The sequence below is a fragment of the Porites lutea genome, chromosome 12 (genome assembly GCF_958299795.1).
Source record: "Porites lutea chromosome 12, jaPorLute2.1, whole genome shotgun sequence".
Classification (NCBI taxonomy): domain Eukaryota; kingdom Metazoa; phylum Cnidaria; class Anthozoa; order Scleractinia; family Poritidae; genus Porites; species Porites lutea.
In genome coordinates this window covers 7,076,417-7,095,874 of record NC_133212.1, presented here as the reverse complement: position 1 = coordinate 7,095,874, position 19,458 = coordinate 7,076,417, and the positions used below count along the sequence as shown (strand labels likewise).

Sequence of the window (19,458 nt, the reverse complement as noted above, 5' to 3'; positions counted from 1 at the left end):
GATGTAGGTAATCTTCACATTTGTAATTGTCTATCGTTTTGAATAACCGGTATGTTCTCATTTTGTTGCTTTGGTTAGCATCTTTTCTGGTGTCGTTATTTATTTCACTTAGCCATTTTTTTGCGGTCCGCAAAAAAAGTTTTTTCGGCCCTTCGGGCCTCAGTTTGATTATTGTGATGCTGTATGGGGTGACTGCTCCAAAACACGTGCTGACAAATTGAAAAAGTTGCAAAATAGTGTAGCACGGATTATCGCTTGGGCTGATCATACTCCGTCAAATCATCAGATGTGCTAAATTCTCTAAAGTGGTCTACTTAGAAGAAGGAGAAAAAAGGCACTTATTAGTTACGATGTTTTTAAACATAGTTTTAATATATATAACTTGTAATTGTTACACGGCATGTCCGAAAACCAGCTTGCTGAGCCATTTACCGTGTTTAAAAAAAGTTGATTGAATTGAATTGAAGGTCAGAAATGGAGGACGCAACAAACGCAACTGTCCGCGATTAGGTCACATGACCTATACCCAGGCCCCAAGTGGTTTGTGAGAAAGATATTTTCCACTTATCTCAGCCAGTACACTTATGCACAGCCAGTGGAATATAACCTTTCTTTTCCATGGAAAGGTGGAATTTTCTTCTATTTGTCATGAGCTTCTCGACAATCATGAGTACAGTTTTACATGACTTATAAACTGAGATTCCGCCAAAAACAAACAAACAAAAACAAATTATATTTTGTAACATAATAGGGCCGTTTAATAAAGTGCTGCGAAACTTAACAAACTTAACATGGACTATCACAGAACTATTTTGAAAATCTCCTTCTCTATAATATACTTTTTTTTATCAATGTAAACAAATATTAATATTATCACTCTTTTGTTCACAAAATATTATATTCTTACAAAGATGATGGACAACATTCTCTCTTCAATCGGGCATAGCCTGTGAGCAATCTTTCGACTAAAAGGTATGTGCGTGTGGGGTAGGATCCGAAGATATGGGTGTTACTGACATTTTCGCATAAAACAACCTACAATTTCGTATAGAAAAGAAAAAAACCTTCCTTTCCTTTCATTTTTACATAAATATAAACTTTAAGTTGAAATACGCCTAGGAAATCAACCTCCTCCACAAGGCTTTTCCCGCCTTAAGAGAAAAAAAAAAAGCCCTGGGACGAAGTTACTAGCAATGATATGTGGTTTTTAAGCGTTTCTCTTGTGGGATAATGATCGCACTTTCGACAATTATTGTATCCAACAAACAAATATAAAGAAAAAAATATACAGTTATACGATGACAACAAATAGCTTATGTCCTTTATCCACCAGACTTCATCTATTTTTCCCTTTGTTCATTGTTTGAGGAGGCACTGTCGACTTTCAAGTGTCGATAGCCTCCTCTAAAGACGTTCTTTAGGTCAGTCCGTCACGCGTTCCGGGTTGACGGAATGCTTGACCAAGCCCTAAGAAGAGAGTCTGAATGGGGGTACCTTGATAACAGAAAAAACAAACTTTTTTGGCTCCGTAACACTGACACAGATTTTGGGCATTTTAACACTAACATTAATTTATTTTCTAGAAACAGTAAATTTTTCACTGTAACAGTATTTTTTTTTCTAGAAAGAAACTAAAACGGCTCTAAAAAGGTCAATATTATTTCTCTTAACATATCAAGGAGTTTTCGGCCACTTTCGGACAATTCCGGATTAGTTCAGAAGATTCGCGCAGGCTAACAAAGATTCCCAGCGACAGATGTCCGAAGACTACCTTGCGAGCAGAGGTTTCTCTCTTGCATGGCTTTTAGTGTTAACGAAGCCGTTCGCGTGGCCTGTAAGTGAGGTAGTTGGTTTGTTTTGTACGCCCCAGGAGCGTAAACAAACCAAATAAACTAACTAAGTGACAGACAAGCCACGCAAAAAATTTCGTACACACTAAAAGCCAGGCAAGAGAGAAACCTCTGCACGAACAAAATTATGGGGAAACAAATGAATGTGGTTTCAAATCCCATTCAGACACTCTAAGAACGTCTGCGTGGGAGGCTATGCCGTTCGGAATTTTGTTTTCCCGAGCTTCCTGCTCTGCTAACTCATAATGAGGAGTTTCCAATGGCCTCACATATGAAATGACGTATTTTGAAGACATCTGGTGTGAATTCTTAACAGTTGGTCCATATAAACAGACACCATTCACTTGAAAACATCCCTGAGGTCGTGGTAGTCAGCTTTCTGTAAGGTTTCTGCATGTTATCTGTAAGAAACAAACAGAGACGTGACAGCAGATGAAACTGGATCAATCATCAATTTATAATCAGGTTCGATACAATTTCGAACGTACTTGCCTCGCGAATTAAGGCCATTCGATGGCCCCTCACTGCGAAAAAGGTCTTCTTCTGCTTCTCGCGTTTAATACTGATATCTACTCAAACTAAGTTTTACCGACGCATTATTAAGCACCAAAATCAGTACATTTTGTTCAGTGCCGTTCTTTCCTGACGTACCTGTCAGCAGGGATGTATTGCTAAGCAAATTTTTGTTTTTACAAAAAGTTAATATCCTTTATAAATCTTCCGCTGGATTATTATTCATTTGATTTCTCTCCTTTAGGTAATTCGCCCGCCGGCTTTTATCAGAAAGTGAATTTTCATTTGTATCTGAGCAGTTTAACTGTTCGTGAGCAATTTCTGGATCCTGTGTATTCTTTATCCTTTTCTCGTCTTGGCGACCTTGAGAAACAAACTCTGGCGTTTCTGTGTGGTCTCTGACTCGTAAAACTGAAAGGCAAACAAAGAGCAAACAGTTAAGACTGGGTTTGATGTGATCCCTATACGATCGGTGAAAATGTTCAGCGAACGTATTGTCATATTTTAGCCCCGGGGGAGGCACTCAAGGGAAGTTTGGGCAGGGGGATGCCGCCGAGCCCTTCAAACCCTGACCCTGTTCAAGATAAAAATTGTTCATTTTGCTAACCTTTCTAAGAGAAGTGACCTGCTTTCACGACGCTGGTTCATTTCGTTTCGCACAAGAACTAGCCATACCCTGTTCCGCGGCACATACCTGCCACGGCCAAACAAGGGAGTGCCCCATCCCCCCCCCCCCCTCCCCTCACCCCCTTAAGTATCATTTTAAGGCAGGTTTTTATATGGTCGCTATGATCGCTGCGATAACCAAGACGTTTTTCACCCACTTTCGCAACCAACCTAAATTCCGCTACCCCTTTCTCCACACCCATCTTTGCCTTTTCGAATATAATGAAAATAGCACCTAAGAAGATTTGAGATTTGCAATCTGCAAAACTGAGATTCGCGGGAAACCCATCCATTAGGAACATTCCGTAGAAATTTGCTACCAATCCCAAGAAAAAAACCTCTACCTTTACAAAGACAAGGAGATATAGTATTCTGGCAGACGTCTTAGATTTTCTTAGCTTCACGTACACGGCAAAAGGCAAACGGCAAACGTCTGTTTCAAGAATTTCTCAAGAAAGAAAATGAGCAGATGCGTGAAACTTCTAATTTATGTGTAGAAAAAATGAACAGTAAACGACAATCAAAGTGGAAACTTGATCACGTGGTAAAAATTCGCGTTTCCCTTTTGACGTATACATGAACCTTCTAATTTTGTTCCCCACTGAGAGACTTGACAAGTTATGCGAAGGAGAAGGAACTTAATACTACCTAAAAACAGGAAGAACAGCAAAAATATAAAAAATACAGAAAGAACAGCAAAAAAAAGCACTGAACGCAAAATCCTCGATATAGACAGATTTTGGAGTTCTAGGTCTTGAGTCCGGCTGCAACGCAGACTAGGTCTTATCCCTCGAGGCCACTCGATCTGCACAATTCTGCGTATCATACTCAGCCTCGTCCACTTGCTGAGTATTTAAACTAGGAGTAATCGGAGCTTAGGAGAGTGCGTTCGATATGTTTGCTAGGCGCACAGGTAGCATTTGAGGGGAAAGGGTGGATGGTTCTTGCGATAGATAACTATGATTATGGCATATTTTGAACGTAAGGGTTGCGTACAGCGAAACCTCGATTTAAACTGTGCATCATAATGAAATGGTTTTGAAGGCCACTGATCAGCGTGAAATCGTATGGTTCGTCTCAAGTGCTTGTTATTTGAGAACACACTGGCCAGAGTGCTTCGGGCGTGTAAAAAGAACTTTTTGTTTTACTAGCGCAATAGATGTTCTACTGGGCGCAGTTGTTCGAAGGCCGATCAGCGCTTAACCCGGGTTTCTTTTTCTTTTGTTAAAAAACATTTCTTTGGATAATTTTCTCAGTTATTTTTAAGAGCGTCCAATCATCAACTTGGCAAGGACCCTGCGAAGAATCACTTCGATGGGTTGGAACACAAGCCAAATCCCCCTCGTCATTATTCGATAAAACATGGGTTTCTTTAAAAATTTTGACCAACATCTCATCCTTTTACATGACAATCCCACCAAAAAAGTCTTCATATTACCTGAAGAATTCAGAGGGCTTATGGCTGTTCGGGTTTCCTGTAAGTTAGACGATATGTCATCAACACTGTCTTTTACGGCTACATCTTCAGTTTTCAATAAACTTATAAAATTCATGATTTCTATCGACTGTTCTCCACCGTTGTTATCTTGTATGTGACAATATTCCTTAGATTTATCTGTCGTTAAAGTAGATTCTTTGTGTCTGTTTTGATATCTCGGTGCTTCCATTAATTGGCTCGCACATATTTCTCTTGTACCATCAAGCTCCTCATACAAATCACGATGATCAGTGTGATTTGTTTTCCATAAGGCAGGTTCTATGTTTCTGTTTTGATGTCTCGGTGCTTCCATTAATTGGCTCGCACATAGAGTTCTTGTGCTACCAAGTTCCTCACGCAAATCAAAATTGTCCCTCTGATATGTTTTCCATAAAGTAGGTTCTTTGTTTCTACTTTGATGTCTCGGTGCTCCCATTAATTGGCTCGCAAATAGTTTTCTTATACTATCAGGCTCCCCGCATAAATCAAAATGATCAGTCTGATTTGTTTTTTTGGTCTCGATCTCATAGTGATTGTAATCAAGGGTACCTGAAAAGGATTAAACAAATAGCAAGCATTTAAGAAAATACATTTTTTAAAAATATATATACCATGTAGTCTCAGTGCAGCGCTCTGGTCTTGTTTTGTTTTGTCTGTCTGCCTGTATGTTTGTTTTTGTTTACGAAGAGTAAGCTGCAGCTGCACATACAGCAATTTGAATCCAACTTGAACCCTGAATAAACTAACAAGACCTTTTCAAATACTCGATTTTTCTTGATTTAAAACTTTATGGTCTGAAATCTAGACATTTTTTACTAACATTCTAACAAGGAAATCATCCAAAAAATAAACTTATAAGCCTTTAATATCTAACTTTTGCTGACTTAAAAACTTTAAACTAAGATAATTGTATTTGTTCGTGTTTTTTTTTTACCCACCAAGATAAAAATTCCACTCGTCATCTGAAGATGAAGAAGCTTCATCATCTGCTTCATAGTCACTTTCTTTAGCAGTACGTCCTGAAAATAAATTTATTAAACAGTATTTTTTAGTAATAACGGATAGTTTCTTTTCTCTAAGAGTGAACCACAGTTACATTCAAAGGTTCCAACTAAACCTTGAGTGGACTTCAATTACTTCCTTTCAGTTTGGACATGCTCGAATTGGGCGTAGAAGACGATCACATTACGGTAAATACCACTAGATAATCGGAAGCTTATTCATGAGCCTATGTAACTGTATTTTCCACGGTAAACCGGTCTGCGAAAAAATGTATTCACCCGACAGTAAAGAAGACAATCAATGTAAACAACCACTCTTTTTTTGAAATACCAGTTGACAGCAAACTACCTGACAGTTCGCTCAGAGCAGCTGTTCAAATTCAACAATCTAACTCAACTTCCCCGCCCCTAGCCCCGCTGAAATTGCCTTCTTTTGAATGCCCCCTTCCCACTGGGATTCATAACGCTGGCTCTGGTTTTTAAACCAAATTCGTAATCTCGCCTTTAAACTGAAACTAGGCTATAGTCGACTGGGACGGAACAATAGAGGCTTTTAGATTCAAAGACGAGAATGACTAAGAGAATTCGTGATTTTCGCAAAACTGAGAAGTGCACGCGCGTGAACCAGCGCCTTCATTTTACTACGGATTTTGGAGAAAATGTAGTAGTGGCGGACTGCTATTTCGGAAAAGGTTGTCGGTAAAAATGTGCACGCGACAATCCCGAAAGGTAATATGGATATGATCAACACGCTGTTCCTCAATGCAGCTGTCGAACATATGTTTGTTGCCTTCCTTTACGTAGTCCGTGGCCTCGCGTGCCATTCTTTCTAATTTCTTTGAAGAACCGTGAATTCAAAACCACCCAAAATACCTTACGGGGTTGTCGCGCGGACTTTTTCCGACAACCTTTCTCGGAATAACTGTATTAGAACCAGCGCCTTTATTTTACTACGGATTTTAGGGAAGATGCAGTAGCGGCGGAAACACATACTTAAATACATATATTAGAAGTACTAACCTTTCTGGTGAAAAGGCATTTCGGGGTGTCTATTTTTTGAGAATGCACGAAAACATTTAAAGTTAAATCTCGTCCTCGAATCAAAAGATCTCTAATTTCATCTTTCGCAAACATTTCCCGGCATAAGCCTCGTTTCTGTGATATTTCCAGTTCACTACCGTGAACAGAGGAGTCGTCTGCAAAGCATCGCTTAAGCTAGAGCTTTACCTGTCACTTGGGAATTGGGAGGTTCGTGTGTATTGTCATCCGTTTCACTCGGCTTGCTTGTAAGTTTCTCAGCCAAAAGATAAAAATACCTCGCCTGTAGTTTTCTGTCACGAAGGAGTATCTGCAGTACATGTTCGACCTCATCTACATATTCAAATGTAGTCTCACCAAGTAAACGCCCGCTAAAGGTTTGCACTTTGACGGCTACGTGGCCTGGCGCCTGTCCAGCTAAAATGTATAACAAAAAACAGCAGTATATAAAAACTCGTGATTGTCCTACGGAATAAAACTGTTATATTAAGAAACTGTTTCTCACGTTAAGAAACTGGGGATAAATTGGACTCATGGTTCTGTGTATGAGCCACGAGGTAGATCTGAAGCATTAAGGTCACAAAGCGGAACGGAGAAGGAGTCAGGTGGGCGGGTGCTTCAAAATTACTCTGGTTACTAACAACCGCTCCTATCAAGGATCCAATGTCTAACGTCAGTTCTCTGGGAAAACAAGCTTCGAACCAATAGGCCCTTTGCAGCTAGCCATTCACGTGGTACAAAATCGCAGTGCAGGAGAGCAAAAGTAGCACAAAAGATGCTTTGCAAAATACGGAATTTTCTCGCTTAAAATGCCAGCTTAAGCGAAGAAAAATTGACTCACTTTCTTTGTAACGATTTTCCATGTTTCAGGCGACGAAGGAATGGGTAAATAAAGTAAACTTGTCGAGTTTTGAACTCGAAAACTTTTTAAAATTCCTGCTTGCGTGATTAGAGCACGAAAAGCCAAACAATTTGACGCCACAACCATGTTTACATACTCTCATGCAAACACTCCTCTCGGCCAATCAGAGTGCGCGTACTATCTTAGTTATTTTACCTTGATGATATTGGATATGAAGACTCAAAGGTGATTCAAGCGTTAAGATTGGTTTCTTGAAGACAGTCAATTGACTATGACTCCGGTAATGCCTTCCGAACAGGCTGTCCCACAGTGTTCAGAACTACACTAAGTCGGTCGATAACGTTCCCACTCCTCCCCTAAGTCAACATCAACACCTACTTCTCACTTAGGGCAAAATGTTGGCTTAGAGGAGGGGTAGCCGGGTGGGTATTTTCCCAGAAACGTGTAATGATCATCATCCATAACGGGATGTCTAACCTTTCACAGCGGTCAAACGAGTGAAATTTGCAAAAGTTAAGCGAAATACTTCAAAGTTAAGGTTGCTACTTTCACTATCGAAAGTTTAGGGTATAACCAACATCCTGTTAGTTTACTAAACTTTTTAAAAGTTTACTAAAAAAGTTCTAAGTGATTGAAAACCGATGCTGACGTTATTATCGGCGCCATTTTCAAACATGATTCTCTTTTAGCGCGAAGCGTTTTCAGCGAAAAAAGCTCAAAATTTTGAGAAAAATGGAAAGATAGTTATGTTGACTAACTGATTTACACATCTTTGCCCATTTTTCTCTAACTGGTAAATGAAATCCCAGCAATAAAAAACAAAAATAACGATTTAGACGTTTGACCGCGGTGGTGTCTAACCCACTTATGGTATAACTCCAGGGTTCCAACGCTTACAAGATAACTTTACGTCACCATTGCTCTTAAATACTAAAAAATAAAGGAACTCACCCGGGACTCGCCCCCTCATATTAAGTTCATTCAATTTTATTAACGGAACAGCTCCATGGTTTCCAAAGCGAGCGATCGCAGACTCAACATCATGAGGCAGGTTCTTGTTGAAAATAAGCGTGAAGGGTACTCCACCCTGAAATGTTTTGAAAAACAGGTAAATAGAGAGAAGAAGTGTGACAACACGTTCGGTTGCCAAATTCTGGATCACAACAATAGAGACGTTAAGCAAGGACGACGGTGACAATGACGAGAACAGCAAAAAAGCGATAGGTTTATATTAGTAATGTATCGGTCAAATCGAAGCTTCAACATGCCCCCCCCCCCCGGGCAACCCCCCGGGCATTTGACTTTTTTGAAAATTATTGTTCAAATTCCCCCCTACCCGGGCCAAAATGCCGTTCAAATGCCCCACACTAGGGCCCATTCAGGTGATTAAATGCCCCCACCCTGGGGACATTTCACAGGCACAAAAATGGCAGAAGAACGGCGGAAACGCCTTCAGTTGTCGAACAAAGTCTTTATAAATATAACAAAAACTGAGAAACACTGTTAGCGTATTTACTACGAACAAAAGTCTCATGCAAAGCGGCGGAAATCGCTGCTACAAGGTCAGTGAATGCTTAGCTTTTCTTCATCATGCAACATACAAAGCGGTCTATAAAAAAAGATTCCACCTATTGAGATTACTACATCATGACCAATTTCACTGACATGCATCATCGCTCTCCTTATTAATTAACATACGTCCAGAAGGTCAAAGTAGTTGACCTGAGCTTTTTATTTTATTTCATTTTATGTTGTATTGAATCGCCGGTATAGGTACTGTATTTCAATGTAAACACAACAATAAAATACATTCAAAGCCTGAATCCAATTGAAAATTTCAAAATTTAAATCCTTCAAATACGGCACAAAGCTTGCTTCAGCCCTTTCCTCGTAACCAATTGGCCACAAAGGCACAATCTTTTCCACGAAAATCCTCTAACACCGCGTCCCCCATGATAGCTCACCAAGCCAAAGATTTTACATGAAATCGAGGGTGCAGTTCAAATTCCCCACCCCTAAAGCATGGGGATCAAATTCCTCACCCCCTGGAAGACTCTGATCATCAAATTCCCTCCTCCCCGGGACGGCAAAGGCGTCAAATGCCCGGGGTATGCCCGGGGGGGCATGTTGAAGCTTCGATTTGACCGATACATAAAACAACAACTTTGCACGTGCATCACGCTTTTTTTCCAACGACATGGAACTTCTTAATTTGGTTGGTGAACACAGCACAAACATATCTTTTTTCTTAACTCAGATGCGTTACTTTCGGATTCAACCCCAGAGAATGTCGCAAATATTTAGCAAATTAAATGAAATTGAATAAGATCGATGAAATTTGAAACAGTGCGAATTCACTTTTTAAGTGACGTTTTTGGTTTGTTGTCATTCAAAATTTTTGCGACCATAGCAACGAGACGTAACAACTTCTCCTCTCTTTTAATTGATGAATATATCGTGATAGTTATCACTATCGTTACTATTGTGATGATGATGATGATGATGATGATCATCATCATCATCATCATCATCATCATCATCATCATCACCATCGTCATCGTCATCATCATCGTCATCATTATCATCATCCTAATCACTTCCAGTAAATTTGTCGGAAACATAAAAAAAACCTTCGATCCAGTAATAAGTTACTTGCTCATTGGAAGCCACTGAGCGAGTGAGCTTATAAAGTTACTTTCCCATCAAGAAACTCCACTGGTCCAAGAGAGGACGGGAAGTTCTTGAAACCCTGATTAAGTGAATTTATTTACCTCAATTTAGTGGGCTAGGTACAGTAGAGAAAACTAACTCAAATTTAACATAATGGGGTTAACAACCAGGTGCTATAAGAGGCACTACAACTAGCTTTTCTACTTCAAAGTAAGCAATCCTTGTTCACAGGCAATACGGAACCTGCAGTCCATCTAACCATTCCAATTTTCTCCTAATAATACCCACACATCATCAAGAGGAAAGGTTATGAAAAATTTATCATATTATGACCAATTATATAAACGCAATATCTTTTGACCTCTTATCAAACTCTCTCAAATAGTTCTTTACGCCCGTTTAAAAACCTTCTAAAGTAGATTGTTTTGAGACTAAAAGTGAACTTTACAAATCATGAAAAGCTTACCTCAAGTGAGCTTGACCTTGGACAGATCTCGTTTACTGCAAGCTTGATAAAATTTTCGAGTCAGGTCTGTGTGTTTATATCGTAAATCCCTAGCCTATATGTAGGTCCCTAGGTTTTCCCGCGGCTCAGTTAGAAATGGAATCTACTTTCGCGCAATGATATACTTCGAGACAGAGGTTTCGCGTGGTCAAAGTGACAAAAAGAGAACTCCTGGAAACCACAGAGCTCCATTACTGCGCTTTTCACAAACATGCGAATTCTGAAGTTCAAAAGTCAACTGACGATTGCGTTTTTCACTGCCGTCAATCATCTTAACGAACCTCTTAGGAAACAAAACTTTACTTTAACGGGTTCAAAAGGTCATGGTTTGTGATTTGTCACTGGTGGATTTCGATCCGTTTTGTGTGTTTCTGTGTTTCAAGGTTCGTTGCTTGTGATCGTAATTATGATTGACAGCAGCGAAAAACGCAATTGTGAAGGCCGCTTTTGAACTTTAGAGTTCGCATGTTTGTGAAAAGCGGAGTAACACCAAAACTAAAACATGTTTAAAAGCTGTTTAATTAAACAAAACTTAAATTTGTTTCCGTAATAGAAGCTTCATTATTGAATTGAGTTGAGTGCTAATTTAGTGCAAATAACAAAACCTGTTGAATTTCATTTGAATCCTGTCTAAAACTAAACTGTGTTCCAGTGTAACCTGTATTTTCTTTTCTTTTCTTTCTTTTTTTTTTTTAACCGGGTAAAATTAAACACGTTTAGTTGGTGTGAATGAGGTTGGTTGTAAACCCCTACCAAAAACTACCGCTAGGCAGGGGCGTAGCCAGGATTTTTCAAAGGGGGGGGGAGGGGGTCACAGGAGGGACACCATCCGGGGATGGCCGATTATATATGGTTTATACCGCTGCTCTCCCTCGTGTATCAGCGGGCTCAGTCGTATTATCGCGGCATGAAGGCCCATACTAATTAAAGACAAGAGCCATTGACGAAAATACTTAACAAAAAACAAATTTTAAAAAAGTGGACTTTTCAACAATGGCTTTTACGGCCAAGATATTGTCATGGCGTTTTCGCCACCTGAATATTGTAGGTTTTTTGCTCAGCAGAAGGCCTACCAAGGGGGGGTCACGGGCACCCCAGGACCCCCCCCCCCCCCCTAGGCTACGCCCCTGCTAGGGTATCACCTAAATGTTAGCCATTTCAAACCCGAGCACACTGCTTATTAGATATATCAGATACTACTACTTAACTTTACAATTAGCAATCGAGAGCTAGCACTGCGTCATCAAAATTAAATGTCCCTTAAGAGAGATCTATTTTGAGGTTACACACCTATATAGTTCACGAAAAAAAAGAACTATCAACACCTACCTCGGAATTCGAAAGGGCCACACCACTCAGCAACTCAAGGTTAAATTCTAAACCGAAACATATCATCTTTTAGAGCAGTTTTCTACCAAGACTTAAACAGTAATTTTGCACGTGATAAGACCTTACTTTAATGAACTTTGTGAATGGTTAAAGAAAGTTGCAATAATTTCTCCACCAATCAAAAGCATGTGTTTTTAATCCTCGGCCCCGTCTTCATGAAGTTTCTTTGAGTTCTGATCGTTTCAATCGATTACCTGTGTACATTTTCATTGTCTCGCGTTCTTTTCTCTGCCAATCAGAAGAGAATCGGAAACTTATAAATTGTGACTTACTCGGTGCAGTTTTCCTGCGCCAAACGCCGGCCACATGAAGTTGTTTAGAGATTTCTTTGCTTAGAATTTGTGCGCACATTTTAATTCTCTTTAAAACAATGGAAAACTTTCAGTCTCGACTGTGTGGCTCTCCTGTGAATTTAACTACAACTTAACCTGACTTGATCGTGATTTGGTAATATTAAACAATGTCAAGTGTTCGTTATGATAAAGAAGCTTACCATCATTGACTCCAATGCTGTCGCTGGTTTCTACTCCCGAGTCTGAGGTTTCCGAAGATTGCGCCAGCTGATGATTTCACATAAAACACAATAACCTTCTATAAGTACAATGCCAAATAACCCACTGTTCATTAAAAAGCAAAAGTGTGGTGGGGGTGACATTCTTGTTGAGGTCGCATTTGTAGTTATGTGATGACCAAGCATTAGGCGGACGCAATTACTTTAAGTCATTATTCACTCAAAATATTACGCTGTCTATGATTGGCTCAAATCCTTAGGGTATTTCTTCATGACCAGCTGGCGTTGACCAAATTTGGAAGATGCGAGCAATATGGTATATTGCCCAAGGAGCCTCGTTTTCAGGTAAATATTTCATCGATTAACCTCCCTTACAGGCGCAGCAGCCTAGCCGTTTATTCCCGAGTAGATTACAAATATGACCTTCACAGCTATTCAAAGACGAAATTGTTGAATTTCTGACTAAAATTGAACGGAAGAAATTCTAGAATTAGAAAAGCATATTGCACGATGGATGTTATTGTTATTATTATAATATTGCTCGATGGATGTTTTCTACTTTTCGAGGAGTAGCTGCATGAAAAAACATCTGTCTGCAACTATTTGTTGTCAAAAAAAGTGCACGCGACAATCCCGAAAAGCATTGTGGGTGGTTTTGAGTTCCTTGTTCTTTTGAAAGAATTTCACGAATGGGACTTATGTTTGCGAGTGCCAAAGGAAAGCAACAAAAGTAGGTTCGACAGCTACAATGTCAGGAACAGTGTATTGATCATATCCCATATTACCTTTCGGGATTGTCGCAAGCACATTTTTGCCGAAAACCAGTTTCTCGAAATAGCTTTAGATCCTGGAACCGTGCCAAGAAATGGGCTACAGTTTTGAACAAAGTCAACAAGGAAGTGAGCTAATATTTTGAATGAATAAGAAAACAATCATTCAGCAGCTTGTTTAGACATATCATGAGATCTGCAGTCACACATGCTGTGCCCCTGCACAACTCAACAAGAAACCTTCTGTTACTTACTGATGCTGTCTCTGAACGGCCATGGCTGTCATGTGGTGGACGGCCTATGCACTCAACTGTTTGAGCACTCTGATCTCTTTTCTCGGTGTTAACTTGTTTCTGTAATAGCTGAGGATTCTCTAATGAAATTTTCAACTTGTTCATTGAAGGTGTTAAACTTGAAGATACCATAGTTTGTTGCACTGCATGAGTAACAAATGGCAGCCCTGTATGTCTTGCTTCAACGAGGCCATTAGGACGTAAACCTGACTGAGCTATGAGCACCCCTGGCCCAACCATCTGAGGAAACATCATCGCACCTAAAAATGAAAACATAATACACGGCATTATTTTGTTTTCGTTTGTCACAGTTTGACAAAGCTCTTATTTTCACTGAGCATATATATGTGTTGCGGTTCAAATTTATCCGCGGATAAAAGTATACAGCTACTTCGAGAAAGCTTGTCGGATAAAGTGCACGCGACAACCCCGAAAGGTATTGTGGGTGGTGTTGAGTTCACTGTTTTTCAAAAAAAATTGAAAGAATGGCAGGAGAAGACCATGGACATATGTCTGCGAGTGCTAAAGGAAAGCAACAAAAGTAGGTTTGACAGCTACAGCGTCAGGAAAAGTGTATTGAACATATCCCATATTACCTTTCGGGACTTTCGGGTGCACATTTTTCCGACAGTCTTTCTCGAAATAGCTGTATACATTCAACTCCCGCGCGGTGTTGCGACACACCTACGTCAAGCCTCTGTAGTGAATAGCAAGCCTTCGTGGTAAGGGTGAGACGGAAGAGGAAATGAGCGAGAAGAAATTTCGTGTAACATACCGTAAAATTCCGAAAATAAGCCTCTCCAAATATAAGCCCCCAAACTCGTAACGCAAAAAACCCTCCGTTAAATCGCTCCTCCAATTATAAGCCCCCCGGGGGGCTTGTACTTGGAAATTGCCCTCAAATACAAAGTAAAACAAGGCAAAAACGGTAAATTTCCTTCTATTTATAAGGCTAGCCCAATCGATTTTGAAACGCAAATTTCCCTCCGTAGATAAGCCCCTCCGAATATAAGCCCCTCCAAAAATAAGCCCCTCAAAAAGGGCCTTTGAAAAATATAAGCCCCGGGGCTTATTTTCGGAATTTTACGGTATCGTCATCCATGTATTTAGATGTATTGAGAGAAAACTTTGGCGTGAAAAATATAGTTGGACAGCTTGGACGAACTTATAAACAATTATTGGATGAGGTCTTCTCCATATCTGGATTAATCAAGGTCGAGGCACGGGATATCGGCTGAGGGCGAGAACCGAGTTTGATAGCATATACATTGTACCGAGAAGTGCCGTACTAAGAGGTACCGCTAAATGGAGGTTGGCGGCTCAATAGTGGTTCGTCAGAAATTAGCAAGCTCTTTAGCTTAAACATCACTTTATTTTGAAACAAACTCGCGAAGAGAGCGCCATTACTGGTCCACCATCAGTTGCCACCTCCCATTTCGGATTGTATTTTCCTTCTTCACGTTTTCAAAATAAATCCAAACTAACTGTATCAAACACTTAATAGCCGCTTAATACATGTGACAAAAATGCACGAATGGACCGTTTTACTGATACGGCGGCAATATTGAATTTAATAGATTTAAGGAGTATTATGGGATGCCCAGGGGGCACTCGTTCAGTATTTACGCGGGCTTTTCGAGCAAAAAGAGAACTTCGGGAAAAAGGCGATCATTATTACATCCAAACACGGCACAACGATCTTTTTTTCCCTTTACGATATTTTTCTAAGAAAACTTAAAGAAAAATTGGCCCGAAAAGCGCGCGTATATATACTGAGTGAGTATATCGGATCGAGCTCATGCCCCTGGGCATCTCAAAATACTCCTTAAATCTAATTAATTTAATATGGCCTCCGTATCGGTGAGAAGGTCTATTGAAGAAATCAGACTGTGGAGCTGATCGAAGGTAAATTCGTAAACAGTTCCTCTAAGCTTGTTCATGCGAAATCGGGTGCGTGGCTGTTTACGCCAGCTCGGAATATTTGTCAGGCACGTGCAGGAGAAATTTCTTCGTCCTTTAAAGTTTGTAACTTTGTTGTTAAATTTTTCTCCCCAGTGACACAAAAAGATTGAACGGAGCTGACCCAACTGATCTGACCGCCCCTGGGTATCCGAGGATGGCGACTTCCCCAAAAGGAGAGCTTGCTCGCAGGCTAATGGCACTATTGAGCACTGTACAATGTAATGTTTTACCCATTTGCATGGAATGTCCCGGCACAGCACTTGTGTCTCTTGTATTCATGCTATCCTGAACTGACGTCAACTTGTTAGATTGACTGCCTGGCAACATGATTCCAGGTTGACTGCTCACTCCAGCGACTCTGTCTGGCAGTTTTTGCCGCAACTGTGACAATCCTTCAATTGGATTCGGTTGATCACTTTTCTTCACAGTTATTTCTTCCCTTGGCAAACCTTCTTGCCCAAACGTTCCTGCGGTGGCATAACTTGAATCACGTGAATCACTGGCTGCATATCGCTTAGCATGTTTTTCTGCTCCTGCAGGAAAATTTTTTAAGGGTTCTAAAGCATCTTCGGATCCTCCTTGTATCTTTGGTGAACGCTCAGCCGTTTCATTCCCTGGAGATGTGATCTGGTCATGGGATCGTTTTAGTGTTGTCAGTTCTGAAAATTTAGGAGCCTTGAGCTCAAGCTTTTCAACACTTCCCTAAGACATAGTAAAAACAAGGATATTTCATGATTCCGTTAAGTTAGATATAAGTATAAAAGATAACAGTACATATTCATGATTAGAGAATGTGTGTAGCATTAAGCTACATGCAACATTACATGTATAGGACCAGAAGCATTGATAATTGGCCAGAACTCATCTGCGAACGACATTTATTGTATACTGAAAAGCTATGTCATCAATTTCCGTCCGCAAATGAATTCTAGCCAATCAGAGACGCGAACGATGTGTTTTTCCAAATGTGAGAAAAATGACATGTCCAATCAAAAGCCACAGAAGTGTGTGAGTTTAGCGCCAAAATTCTCGCCTTCTATAGGCAGAAATAGGTTTGTGATCTTATAGGGTTTTATATACTAGACAAACAATGCAATAAATGCCAGTAAATGAGAGAAGTCAAAGCTTTGTGTACTAGCCTGCGAAAACATTCGTTTCTCCTCCCTCTCGCCCCTAGGGACGTTTCATGCGAAACGTCCCCAGCGGCGAAGAGCAAGGAGAAACGGATGCTTTCGCTGGCTATTTGTGTGCCATCAGTCTCTTTTTCTTCTCAAATACAGCTAGTTATCATATTGAACTGCAGAGTGCATCTGTTAGACTGCGAGCAGTCTCTCTTTTTCTTCAGATTTACTGAGAAGAGTGCACGTGCACGCAAGCGTTGAGCGACAAAACCGCAAGACGAGTCGAGAAACGAGGGCGGCGCCTTCAGTCACGAGCGTGGTCATTTTCGTGTCACGTGCTTTTTGCTCGACGGACTAAGAAAAAAGAGACTGCTCGTAGTCTATGCATCCTTTGAATCAGGCCTCTGATGGAAAAGCTTAACCAGACAAACAGTAACATTCAATAACAATAATGAAAACAGTAATTAATTTTACTATAATAGCCATCTGATAATACCTCATCAGTATAAATGTAGAGGGCGGAGTTTCCCTTTATTTTCTGCTTTATAAGACGTCCATCCCAAATCCGACGGTCTCCATGGAAGTCTAACCTTGTTCGATTGTCAGCTGCTCCTGCACAATAAAATCTACATAAAAGAGTTTTAAAAGAAACCATGACAAAAAAGAAAAATTAATCAAGAATTTCTAAATTCCCGAAGAGTTTTTGCAAATCCTGTTGAGGTTGAAGAACGCATAAGGAGCCTGTGATCTGCAATGATCTATAAAGGGTTAATTAATCTTCACAAATATTTGACATTGCAAACAAGCACAAATTAATATTAAAAGGAGAAACTGAAAGTTTATCAAAAGTCCAGGAGTCAGACCCCTTCATTTGTGCACAAGAGTGGATTTAGAGGTGGGCCCAGGGGGCCCCGGCCTCCTTTTTTGTGGTTTATTTAATATTTCAGCATTACATGTTCAAAATTGAATCCAGGCATTTGCTAGATTTAAGTGTCCAGAATGCACTAGATTGCATCTCAGAGAACTTCAATCTCGAAAATTTTCACAGAGGAGCATGCACCTGAACCTCCCTAGAAAAGTGCGCCGCTCGCAGTCCTGATGGGCGCTATTGCACCCATAATGCCACTGCCTACTATATATTTGGGCCCCCTCTATCAAAAAATCCTCTGTCCACCCCTGGTACACCTTGCTAAGTGGGAGGAGAATTTGTCAAACTGAGTTGGGACACAAGCGAGGTTTCTCATTCACTAGCATTTTAATACTCCATTTCCTTAGAATTCCAAAGGGACAAAGAATCGGTCCAGACAATATTTTTAAACATCAAAATGCTTGACTGTGATGTACATGTACGAGAGTAAATATAACTGTTCCATCAGTGTAGCAATAATTATTATTACCTTTTATTTTCAAGGAAGGGAAAGGTCTCCACTAATATTAGTTTTATGTCACTTTCACTCATCTTTGAAGAAATCTGCACATTTGTTTTAAACTGTCCTTTTTCAGATTTTTTAAGTTGAGCCATTTCAATTGTGTTCGGCATGAACACTGTGCCATCCCTTTCTACAACATCACAGGGCTTCAACACCACAACACTCTTCCCTGTTAGAGCTCCAGGTTCTTTCTTAGCTCGCTTCAGTGCAACTAATTCATTCTCACTGCACTTGAAGGTAAGTTGGACATAGCTATTGTCCACTGCAGGTGGCTTTGCCATGATACCTGTTCAAAAACACAAAGAAATCAACAAATTTAGTATATTCACTGCTGCTGAAAAAATGGGCTAAATTCCAGACCCGTACAAGTGCCTGGAGATTAAAGGTATGTGATAACCTAGGAGGGGTGGAATAATTGTTTACAAACATCTACTATATTGCTTTACCAGCTTTTAATATAACACTACATTAGAATTATGATCCTCTGCTTTGTGAAAGTATTCAGTCACACATTAATGAAATAAGATAGGCTTAAAATTCGAAGTTTGCATTTAGAAATTAGCCCATTTTGGAAGAAACCACTGAGCTGATTCAGTTGATCAAAAATTATGCATGCATTATTATGCATATTGTTTTCAACACTGAAATCAATGCGTAATTTACATGTCTGAATAGATGCAAGGAAGTTCCATATTTACCAGCAGTCAAATTTCTTCCTGATGAAACATGATACAGCAAAAGCTGAAAAGGACCAACTTTGCAAAGTCAAAGAGGGCCAGCAATATAACGTCATAACTGCCATCATAACAGAAATCTTGCTTGCTTCCCAAACAAGCTCAGCTGGGTATACATGTAGTACACTGGTTGACTGAACATGACTAAAAAACACTTGCATAACAGAAACAATTGTGAACGATGCTGGAACAAGATTTATCATAACAAACTTCACATGGCTGTTCTATAATTAAACTCCGACTTGCTGATTGCTTTATTCCTGGCCTCCATGCAATTGTTCAAGTCTACTGATTATAAAAAAAATAATGAGCAGGTTTCTTCATGCAAAATAATACTTGCTTAAATAAAAAAAAGTCAACCTTTAGTCTGCAGTGTGAAAACCGCTGAAGGCAAACTTCAAGTGAATATGTTACACGATTTCAGTCACTATACCAATTACTGGCAAGGTAGTGTAGATTATAAATTTGAAAACTAGACAAACATTGTAACATAATTATTGCACTATCATAGTTTCACGCCTTGACACATGACAAGTAATTTGATCACAAGACTGAAGTGAGATCATCACAATAATTATACATGTACATGTAGCTTTATAACGTCCAAGATTTGAACATGAAATCTTTCTGGGAAAATGTCACAGAATCCACATACAAAATCTTCAG

At 39.9% G+C, this 19,458-nt stretch overlaps 1 protein-coding gene across 1 annotated transcript; it reads right to left on the bottom strand.

Moving 5' to 3' along the window:
* Nucleotides 1–736: 736 nt before the first annotated feature.
* LOC140921515 (uncharacterized) lies at nucleotides 737–19,080 on the bottom strand. The gene is made up of 14 exons (XM_073371516.1): nucleotides 18,757–19,080; nucleotides 18,026–18,344; nucleotides 17,125–17,254; nucleotides 15,738–16,209; nucleotides 13,507–13,805; nucleotides 12,465–12,531; nucleotides 11,912–11,958; nucleotides 10,544–10,585; nucleotides 8,359–8,494; nucleotides 6,735–6,962; nucleotides 5,445–5,525; nucleotides 4,468–5,055; nucleotides 2,502–2,774; nucleotides 737–2,251 (listed from the first exon to the last, which is right to left on the bottom strand). Exons 2-13 carry the CDS (start codon nucleotides 18,337–18,339, stop codon nucleotides 2,560–2,562), a joined length of 2,619 nt encoding a protein of 872 aa, XP_073227617.1. The 5' UTR covers nucleotides 18,340–18,344; nucleotides 18,757–19,080; the 3' UTR covers nucleotides 737–2,251; nucleotides 2,502–2,559.
* Nucleotides 19,081–19,458: the final 378 nt, after the last annotated feature.

Excerpts from the sequence above, each read along its gene's own strand:
- LOC140921515 (XM_073371516.1), bottom strand. The coding sequence starts at position 18,339 with ATGGCAAAGCCACCTGCAGTGGACAATAGCTATGTCCAACTTACCTTC. Across the intron at positions 13,806-15,737 it reads GGGACATTCCATGCAAATGG|GTGCGATGATGTTTCCTCAG; the intron begins GTAAAACATTAC and ends TTTCATTTTTAG. Across the intron at positions 8,495-10,543 it reads CAAGGTCAAGCTCACTTGAG|GGTGGAGTACCCTTCACGCT; the intron begins GTAAGCTTTTCA and ends AAAACATTTCAG.